An 11,500-nucleotide genomic window follows, 5' to 3' on the forward strand; every position below is an offset into this window, starting at 1 on the left:
AAAAAAAAAAAAAAAAAAAAAAAAAAAAAAAAGCCAGGCTTGGTGGTGCAACCCTATAACCCCACTGACCTGGGAGACTGAGGCAGGAAGATCACAAGTTCAAAACCAGGTTCAGCAACTTAGCGAGGCCCTAAACAACTAGGGAGACCCTACCTCAAAATAAAAATAAATAGGGCTGGGGAGGTATCTCAATGCTTAAGTGTCCCTGGACTCAATTCTTGGTACCAAAAAAATAGATAAATAATTTTTTTTTTTTTTTTTTAAAAGGGAGATCAATCTGAAAGCTTGTGAGTCTTCCACCAGGTTAGCCCTTAGGCAGAGTTATATAACCTGGGAGAGGCAAACAACTTTCTATCCTTTTATTTGCTGGATGTTTTTCTTTTCTTTTTTTTATGAGGGGGAGGGGGATATCAGGGATTGAACACATAGGGACTTTATCACGAAGCCACATCTGCAGCCATTTTTTGTGTATTATTTAGAGACAGGGTCTTGCTGAATTGCTTAGGGACTCACTAAGTTGCTAAGCTGGCTCTGAACTTGCGATCCTCCTGCCTTAGCCTCCCAAGCTGCTGGGATTACAGGTATGCGCCACAACACCTGGCTATTTGATTCTTGAACATAAAGTCATTTGTCTTTCCAAGGTAATATAGTGACTACTTTTTTTTTTGTACTGGGAATTGAATCTAGGGGTGATTTACCGATTTACCACTACACTACATCCTGAGAACTTTAATTTTTTGAGACAGGGTCTCACTAAGTTGCTTAGGGTCTTGCTAAATTGCTGAGGCTGGCCTCAAACTTGCAAATCTTCCTGCGTTAGCTTCCTGAGTCTCTGGGATTACAGATGTGCAGCACTGCTCCTGGCAATAATGTGAAACTTATTTAAACAGAGAAGTTGCAATATTAGCTTTCTTGTATTTTTATTCAAGCAGAATCTAAATAGAAACTTTTTGAACCAGAATTTTTAAATATAATCTATTTTAGTATGACAACAGCTATGTATTGTTCTTGTTTTTAAAAAAAAGATGCAATGATAAATTGAGAAGCACAAAAGATTAGTACATATGAAAAACAACAGTCTCTATTTGATTAGGAAAAAAGGCATTCTTACACACTTAATGACAATATAACCTATTTTTATGTAGGTTTGACAACATGCATTATAGCTTTAAAATTATGCAAAAGTTTTAGCCAATCAATTCCACCTTTAAAAAATTATCCTAAGCAGGGTAAGGGTTGTGGCTCAGAGGTAGAGTGCTCACCTAGCAAGTGTGAGGCAATGGGTTTGATCCTCAGCACCACATAAAAATAAAAAAGATACTGTGTCTACCTGTAACTGAAAAATAAATGTTAAAAAAAATTATCCTAAGAAAATAAATGCATATGCTGGGGTTGTGGCTCAGCGGTTGGGCACTGGCCTTGCATGCCTGAGGCACTGCATTGGAATCTCAGCACCATATAAAAAACATAAATGGATAAAATAAAGATATTATGTCCATCTACAACTGAAAAATAATTTTAAAAAAAGAAAGAAAAAAAAATGCATAGGGCTGGGGCTGTAGCTCAGTGGGAAAGTGCTTGCCTCGCATGTGAGGCACTGGGTTCAATCCTCAGCACCACATAAAAATAAATAAAGATACTGTGTGTTCATCTACAACTAAATAAATATTAAAAAAAAAAAGAAAGAAATGCATAGATAAATACCTAAAGATATTTCCTATGGTTTTGGAGCTTAAATATGCCTCGGGTTGGGGATGAGGCTCAGTGGTAGAGTCCTTACCTACCACTACGTATAAGGCCTCAGGTCCAATCCCCAGTAATCCCCACCCACTAACATTCACATAGCTTACATGTCAAAATATAAAGGTATTAAAGTTTTACAATTCAGACATTAAAACCTATGACATAAAATGATCTATGTGTACCATTATGCCAAGGTGCTTATGTCATATAACTCATATAATAAAAACTTTCGATATCTCCATAATACTTACTTTCAGCCTCATGAGCCTTCAGCAGAGATACAGGCATAGTACCTTGTCTAACATCCCAAATACTCAGCATTCCATCCTGGCCACCAGTAGCTACAACATGCTGCTGGTTGGGATGTCTGTCAACACAGTGAAGTGGCACTCGATCACCAGTCCTTTTGTGGGAAATACAAATATATCAAATACAAGGTAAAGTACAATTCTGTGTAACCCAAGAAACATTTTATTCTAATAACTACAATACTATGCTAGTTATGTGGCTTAATGATGCCAAGCTGGGTACGGTGGTGCATACTTCTAATCCCAGAGACTTGGGAGGCTGACGTAGGGAATCTTGACGTAGGGAATCACAAGTTTGATGCCAGCCTCAGCAATTTAGTGAGATCCTGACTCAAAATTAAAAGGTAAAAATGGCAGGGCATGTGGCTCAGTGGTAAAACACCCCTAGGTTCAATCCCACTGCTAAGACTGGGGATACAGCTAGTGGTAGAGTACTTGCCTAGCATACATAGACCCTAAGTTCAACCCCCAGTACCACAAAACCAAAAAATAATAATGCCAAGAAAGTAAAGAGATTAAATGTATTTATAAATATTAAAAAAGCTCATTTTTACATTTATATGTAATTTTAAAATATGTAATTTTACATTTCAATTTACAATTATAGGCCAAAAGTATTCATTCTCTCTTCAATGTGGAAATGGAGAAATAAGATAATCTGATGGTAAAATGGACAAAACCCATTTCCATTTTTAGGGTTTTAAGAAAATATCTATCAACTATACTCAAATATTCCTTATTCCTATTTTATTTAATGCTTATTTTAAATAACTTTTATTCAGTCTGACACACTCCATTTTCTTAAGAAAGAAGTGAATGTTACACACCTAGAAATGGGAATTTCTGCTCAGAAAAATGTTTTGGATTATATTTTCCACCTATAACATCTAGAGTGTATTTTATCCTTTATTGATAAAATCATTTGATAAACAGAAATAAGTTCTCCATGAAATAATAAAAACTTCAAAAAGATAAAGGCTCTGAATCAATACAGCAAATATTTACTAAATAAAGCATGAGAGCATCAAGTCCACCACATAATTCTTTCTTTGTCAAATTTAATTAGGAATCACTACCTTAAATGCAATGGAGAACACCACACTAAGTGAATTAAGGCAGACTCAGAAAATAAAGGGTTGAATATTTTCTCTCATATGTGGAAGCTAGATCAAAGTAAGGGGGAAAAAGGGGGAATGGCTCAGATATAAGGATTCAGGAAAGATCAATGGGTTAGAAGGAGATGGGGGAAGGAAGAGGAATAGAAAAGGGGAGGAAACATGGAGTAAACAGGACAAAACTATACAATGTGAATATATAAATAAACCACAATGAATTTCACCTCTATGTATAAATCTATAAAGCACCAATTAAAAATAAATAAATAGAAGGGGAAGAGGATGTAGCTTAATGGTAGTGCTCCCTTGGGTTCAATCCTAGTACTGAAGGAAAAAAAGGGTTTTTAAAGACAGCTGTCATAACCAATTGAACAAATTGATTTTGCATTGCATTATTGAAATAACAAATCAAAACTTACAATGATAATATCTGAGAAGGTTCATTTCCTTGTTGTCTGAAGTCCCATATTTTTAACTGTCCAATTGAATTTACTGTAAGTATCTCAGGAGTTCGAAGGAAGGTTACAGCATGGAGTGTACTGCTATCTGCATTGTCTACAAATTTATAAAATGGCAGTGTTTAATAGATCCTTTTTTTCATGAAAATCTTAAATTGCATTGCATCTATTTATCAAAATATTACAAATGAAGTTTCCAATCAGTCACAATTTGACTTCTACGGAAAAATGCACAGTAGTGTATGCATTCAGGCAAATTCTCCTCAGAGAGAAAAATATCACGCATGGGACATCTGAATTGTTTTCTAAATGGAGAGCTGAGTTTTCAGGTACTCCTTTTTCTATTTCCCCTCAAGACTGTTACCCTGAAGATAGTGATAACGAAAGCTCAACCTTAGGCTGACTTCCCTATAGCCGTGGAAGTGACTTCTCCAATTGTCAAGGCAGTCCATGCACATTGGGGTTACCTTCACCTTTTTTCTTTAAGTTGTAACAAAACATCGACTTATGTTCTTTAATTTTACCATTCCTTTAAATAAAAAAATCTGGTACCAACCCCCCACCTCAAAAAATTGTTACCATGCATTTCTGAGATAAATGTTCAAGCTCCTCTATATTCAGTCTTATTTCCCACTAGTCCTTGATACAAAGCTCTATGGGTCCAAAACCCACTGATCCGACAGAGCTACTCTGACCTTGTATTATACTGCTGACACATCTCAAATCTATTCACCCTCATCAGCTTCCTCTTTCGCCACAAAGTCCTTCCTCGTTGTTATAAAGGTCCTTTTCTTAAGTGTCCTGGAGGGTTTAGAATTTATAGAACATAACTTAATGTATACTTTCTTTGAGTCTTATTTTGTGCCACTCCTTCACACTGCCATCAGGCAACAGTCCTTAACTAGCAGCAAACGATATAACTCAAAACTAAAAATCATAATAAACAACACAGAAAACTGATTCCTGGCTCAATCCCTAGAGATTCTGATCCAAAAGATCTAGGGCAATGGACTATTAGAAATCTCAGCAGACAAGTCTGTGTGAAGCATAGTTTAGAAATGCTACACTAGACTAATCCTTCTAAAGCATGAAACAGAGAATATCGCTCCATTGCTCAAAAACTTAAAATGGCACCTTAATTTTTCACCACCAAAATGGTTCTGCATTCAAGATTCTTTGCAAACTGGTCCCAATTTACCTTTTGGATTTCATCTTTCATCTTTCCTATAAAATACTAATGTCAGGACAAACTTTTTTTTTTTTTGTCATTTCCTGTATAGCTTCACCTTGTCTCCATGCTGTTGCCAATGTCTGGTATTGTCATTTTTTAGTATTACTTATCATCTACAACCTAGATTAAGTTGTCATGTCCTTCCTGATTCTTTATCTAATAAAGAATCCCTTCTAGCTGGTCCCCCCAAATAACAAAAGAATCCATCTCTTTCTCCTCTGTAGTCAGTCACTCACTCTGTCCTCATGGATATGCTGCCCTTGACCAAGGGATTCTGCCTTGTATGTTTTTAATACTCCTCAAACACTTCACCCTGTACTTACTCTGCATTTTTAGTGTTCAATTACTATATGATGGAAAAAATAAATATGATGATTTTTCTTACCTATTGTTCTTACAGCTTCCTTGTGATCAACCCTGAAGAGATTTATTCGACCATCCTCTCCAACTGTGACAATTTCTGGGTTGTCACACACAATGCCTGTACATGGGGCACTGCTATAAGAAGGACTGCCAGGCCCCGTGTGGTAGTGGGCTGCTGTCCACTGCTGGTTGACTGACAGAGTCTAAGTATTAGAAATGAGAATACTTTTTAATCAAAGACCAAGCATTTTTCCTTAAGAGTATTTTAAAATTCTATCTTGACCTTTCTAGAAAAAGAATAACTCTTTTTTTCATTTGTACTTTAGATTAGTAATGTCTAAAAACTACTAGAAGCTCCGTACACAATGAATTAGATTCACAAAAAATGTTGTCCAATAATGTGACATATTCAACTTAAAGCAAAGTAATCATTTTTAGATATCAAGCAGTTCAATGTTCAAAAGCAGCTATTTAAATTATTCTTTTTTCCCCTTGGTATTGAGTACTAAACTCAGGATCTTATACAGGGTAGATAAGCACTTTGAGTCAGGGTCTTACTAAGTTGCCCACTAAATTACATCCTGAGATCTTTTTGTTTTTTACTTTGAGACAGGGTCTTGCTAAGTTTCCTGAGTAGCTGGGATTATAGGCATATAACACTGTGCCCTGTTTACTCTTTTTTTTTAATTTTTTTGAATATTTATTTTTTTCAGTTTTCGGCGGACACAACATCTTTGTTTGTATGTGGTGCTGAGGATCGAACCCGGGCTGCACGCATGCCAGGCGAGCGCGCTACCGCTTGAGCCACATCCCCAGCCCCCCCTGTTTACTCTTTAAATTCTTTTGGGAATGATTTTCTATTTAAGAGCCCCTGAATTTTATTCTTAAATAAATCTCTTCAACTTTAAAAAAATGACTTCATTAAGAAATACTGGGGCTGGGGTTGTGGCTCAGTGGTAGAGTGGTTGCCTCACACATGTGAGGCACTAGGTTTGATCCTCAGCACCACATAAAAATGAATAAACAAAATAAAGATACTGCGTCTGTCTCTAACTAAAAAATAAAAAAAAAAAAAAAGAAACACTTAACAGGCATGTGCTACTGCTTCTGGCTGCTATTATTTATTCTTTGTGAAAATACTTTTACTTACATAGCAGTTTTGACTCCATTAAAAAAATACTTAACTGGGTCTTACATTTACTACTTCATTGCCAAGGGTGGTCTCCAACTCCTGGGCTCAATAGATCCTCCCACCTCAGTCTCCTGAGTAGCTAGATACAGGCACATGTCACTACACCCAGCTCCCTTCACGTTTTAACAATGTTTTATTTCTGTCATTATTAAACTCAATCTTGTTTAAGCCTTCTTAAAAATAACTAAAATACAAACTTTTTTTTCAAATAAAAGTTCTTTACCTGGTTATTTGGATGATGGAGAAAAACTGTTACACATCCTGTTGATGAAGCAGCTACAATTCTTTCCTGGTCAAAAAACTAAACAAAAAGTTCCAGCTTGTTATAAATCCAGAAACAGTAGTAGGGAGAAAGCCTATTATTCAACTCAATTAGTAACAGACTCTACCATAAGCAAAGAGCCTATGAATTCTAAGCAAATAAAATATGTTAATAAATCTAAAAGTCAATACTGCTATATATGTAAAAATATTTTCACAAAGAATAAATAATAATAGCCAGAAGCAGTAGCACATGCCTGTAATCCCAGTGACTGGAAAGGCCGAGGCAGAAGGATCTTGAGTTCAAGGCCAGTCTCAGCAATGTAGTGAGACACTGCCTCAAAATAAAAAATAATTAAACAAAACAAAACAAAAAAGCTGGGGATGTCACTCAGTGATAAAGCACCCCTGGGTTCAATCCTCACTACAAAAAAGAGTAAGTAATAATTTTTTCCTAAGTTCACTCACCTAAAATATATGTAATTTTGGACCACAACAATGCAACTTTAGAAAAGTATCATTCCTAAGGTTAGTACTGTTTCTATAGAGTAAATAAAAGAAATGAAGTAATGAAGACTCGGATTTGAAAACTCTCTTTTTTCTTTTTTTTGAGACAGTGTCTCTGTATTGCCAGACTGATCTCAACCTTCTGGGCTCAAGCACTCCTCCTGCTTCAGCCTTCCAAGTAGCTGGGATTCAAACATCTACCACCACATCCAACTTTGAAAACTTAATTTCAAACCCCAATTACTATGGGTTTTGAGATGCTTTTTAGGGAACTCAAGTTCACAGGTTAGGGATGTGGCTCAGTGGTAGAGCTCTTGTCTGACATGCAGGAGGCCCTGATTTTGATGCCCAGCAAACACACACACACACACATACACACACAAAAAAAGAGAGAGAGAGAATGAATTTAAGTTCTCTAAGTCTTCCTAACACTTTAAAACAGGAGTACTGCCAGGTGCAGTGGTGCACGCCTGTAATCCCAGTGGCAACTCTGGAGGCTGAGACAGGAGGATACAGAGTTCAAAGCCAGCCTCAGCAAAAGTGAAACACAAAACAAATCACTGAGATCCTGTCTCTAAATAAAATAAAAAATAGGACTGGGGATGTGGCTCAGTGACCCTGAGGTCAATCCCCTATATCCACACCAAAAAACAAACAAACAAAAAACACAGGAGTACTAATAATTCAAAAGTCAGGGCTGGGGATGTGGCTCAAGCGGTAGTGCGCTCGCCTGGCATGCGTGCGGCCCGGGTTCGATCCTCAGCACCACATACAAACAAAGATGTTGTGTCCGCTAACAACTTAAAAATAAATATTAAAAATTAAAAAAATTATAATAATTCAAAAGTCAATTCCATACGAACGTCCCTGCACATTATTTGCCACATAATATATGCTTCAAAGATTTTAGTCTCAGCTTTTTTATTGATAAAGAGAAATAACAAGCTGGGCATGGTGACACAGGCCTGCAATCCCAATTACTTGGGACACTAAGGCAGGAGGATATTATTTATGTATTGTTTGGCGATACCTACTGTCCAACAGTCCAGGAACCTGTGCTTTTGGTTCCTTCTGTGCTATTGGTAATGTCTGTAATAGCCTTCCATCCCTCTCTACTTCTCAGAGAGAGACAGCCTCAGTAAATTCGTGAGGACTTAGGCAACTAGGCATGACCCTCCCTGTCTCTAAATAAAATACTAAAAAAAGGGGGATGGGGCTTAGTGGTAAAGCACCCCTGGGTTCCATCCCTGGTACCAAAAAAAAAAAAAAAAAAGGCAAGGAAAAAAAGCAGAAATAACAATACCTGAGGGATGGGGATATAGCTAACTGGTAGAGCACTTGCCTAACATGTGCAAGAGCCTAGGTTCAATCCCAAGCACCTCACTGCAACAAACACACAAAACATAAACCAATGCTTGATATGTGGAAATGCAATGAAAATTATGTTAACTTATATAAAGCTCCAAAACATTCCTTGGTGCATAGATTAATTTTTAAAAACTAGGATTAAATCTACAATCTCTTTCCCAGTTCTGATCCTGCCACCAAGTGGCTACATGTGCCGACAAATCATATTTACCAGGAGTGTGACTAGACAAAATTTTAAGATCCCCTGCATCTCTAGATATATTATTTTCAGTGTTTAAAGTTATCTTTTGGGTACAATACAGATTTACCTGTAAATCCATGACATCACCATGGTGTTTGATATCACACAATAATTGATGGTCTCCTTCAAATCCTCCATCAGAGTCCAAATTCCCAAAATCTCCAATAGACCACAATGAAACATAATTTTCCTGCAAAGATAGCGTAAACGTCAACTAGAGGAAAGTAAAATCCGCATTACTTTCAGCCAATCTTGACTCAGAAGCACCTCACACGAATGGTATGGTAAGAATTTAAAAACACAAGGAGATACGAAGCTCAACCATTAATGGCTCTGAACTACAGGCAACAGAACCATGACGAGGGTTCAGGGGACAGAGAAGGGCGAGAGGACCTAGAAGGCGAGAGGAGCTAGAAGGTGAGAGTTAGCGCTCGGCCGGCCCAGGACACCCAAGAGGAAAAGAAAGAAGGTACGGGCTCCGCTTCCCGGGAACAGCGGTACCTCATTGTCCCAAGAGCCGGTAGCGAAGGTCTCTGCGGTTTGCAGGCTTCCCGGAGGCACTGGTCGCCAGCGGGTTTTGCTGATTTTCTGAGACACAAACTTGGCATAAATTTCCTCCATGCTGAAGGCGACCGCGGCAAACAGTGCAAGAAACACAACGCGCGCCTTTCAGCCCCGCCCCTTCCGCGGAGCCTGATTGGATGAGATCTCAGAGGGAGACGGTGGCTGCAGAGAGCCAATTTTTACTGGAAGTTTCTGTGAGCGTAGCCAGCATCTGAACTGAAGGAACCCTTCACAGAAGTGGCTTTAAACAAAGGTGAACGGACCTACGCCCTTGTGCAGTAAGACCAGCACAGAATCTGCAAAATCAATATAGGAACACTGAGACAATGTATTTGTGCAATAATTGCAAAGTATGTAACAAAGAGCTAAAATAAAAACAATGCAGAGAGATCACCTTGTATCACAACTAAGCATTCAGTTGCACATCGCTGCATATAGAAAACAATTCAAAATCCTTAAATTCTCATAGAAGTACCTCGACTAACATTTAATCGTATTATCCTAAGCCTCTTCCTCTTTTTCTCCCAGATTCTTGGCTTCAAAATTAATACACATACTGTCAGAGCCTAGAGTTGGAATTCTGAAGACTCTAATTTTAGTTTCACACTCATTTCCTTCCTGCCTAACTTTGGTCAATTTACTTATGTATTGTTTGGCGATATCTACTGTCCAACACTCCAGGAACCTGTGCTTTTGATTCCTTCTATGCTATTGGTAATGCCTGTAATAGCCTTCCATCCCTCTCTACTTCTCAGAATCCTGCCCATTCTGCAAGGTTAGGTTCCTTCCTATTCCTTTTTCATGATGATACCAGCCCATGATGATATAAACACAGTGCTTGCACTTGCTATCTAGACCACTAATGGCACTTATATTCTGCCCTGTTAGATTTCTTTTGATGTAGACCCCACCCCCAGCCCAACCAGAATGTAAACTGACTTAGTCATGTTATTTTTGCACTAAGGATTGAACCTAAAGGCACTTTAGTCCTGAACTACATTCCTGGCCTTTTTTGTTGTTGTTGTTGTTTTTAAGGTAGAGTCTTGCTAAGTTGCTTAGGGCCTTGCTAAGTTGCTGAGGTTGGCCTTGAATTTTCAATTCTTTTGCCTCAGCTTCCTGAGTCACTGGGATGGCCTGTGCTACCATGCCCAGAGACTTATTCATATTTCAAATTTTCTTATACTATAGATACTTATAACTGCATGTTGGTTGCTTCCCCACCCTCACCCTGCTCCCAACTTGTTTGCATTACTGGGGATTGAATCTAGGAATCATCTACCACCAAACTACATCTCTACCCTTTTTTTTTTTTTTTTTTTTTTTTGAGACAAGGTACTGCCTCAGCCTCCCAACATCTGGAATGACAGACAAGCATCACTACACCCAGATCTTGGTTTTATTTTATTTATTCATTTATTTACTTTGGTACCAGGGATTGAACCCAGGAGCACTTAACCACTGAACCATATCCCCACCCCCCTTTTAAAATTTTGAGACACAGTCTCATCAAGTTGCTTAGGGCATTGCTAAATTGCTGCGGCTGGCTTTGAACTTGAGATTCTCCTGCCTCAGCCACCTGAATTGCTGGGATTACGGGTGTGAGCCCCGACATCCAGCCCTGGTTTTGATATTGGTAGTGTATGGAAACACTGCATGTAAATGTATTCCATCTATATCAGTTCTGGAAAGCATTATCAAGTTCCTATTAAGAACTCAAATTACTGAACCAGGTTCATTTTGTCTTCCATGCAGTATGCCAAATCATCATGATGAGTTTTGTAAAAGAGGATTTACTCACTAGGTAAGTACCAGGAGGTGGAAAAGCCTCCTGGATTGGAGTTATTTATAGGTTGAGATGGGGGAAGGTGATTGGGTCAAACTTCATCCATTTCCAGTTTTGGCCACCCATCACAGATGTTATCTGTATTCAACTAAAAGCAAGTAATGAAGAGCTGGTGAACCAGGTTTAGTGTAGAAGAGCAAGTGACTAAAAGCAGGTGAAGTCTGAAGGGTTTATTCAGCAACTAAGTTTCACTTATGATCACAGAATTCTATAAAATAATAATATATATTTTTAATTGGGAACAAGTTGAGTGTCACATGTGACAAAATCTGATACAAAAGAGAATTGGGAAGTTGCTGTCCGCAT

General features: G+C 38.1%; 1 protein-coding gene across 1 annotated transcript; it reads right to left on the reverse strand.

Annotated features, from left to right (window-relative positions):
- Positions 1-1,923: 1,923 nt before the first annotated feature.
- Positions 1,924-9,673, reverse strand: Nup43 (nucleoporin 43). Its single transcript, XM_015502155.2, has 6 exons — positions 9,289-9,673; positions 8,855-8,977; positions 6,634-6,711; positions 5,241-5,421; positions 3,586-3,721; positions 1,924-2,146 (listed from the first exon to the last, which is right to left on the reverse strand). Exons 1-6 carry the CDS (start codon positions 9,406-9,408, stop codon positions 1,942-1,944), a joined length of 843 nt encoding a protein of 280 aa, XP_015357641.1. The 5' UTR covers positions 9,409-9,673; the 3' UTR covers positions 1,924-1,941.
- Positions 9,674-11,500: the final 1,827 nt, after the last annotated feature.

Source organism: Marmota marmota, unplaced genomic scaffold (assembly GCF_001458135.2).
Source record: "Marmota marmota marmota unplaced genomic scaffold, marMar, whole genome shotgun sequence".
Taxonomy (NCBI): Eukaryota; Metazoa; Chordata; class Mammalia; order Rodentia; family Sciuridae; genus Marmota; species Marmota marmota.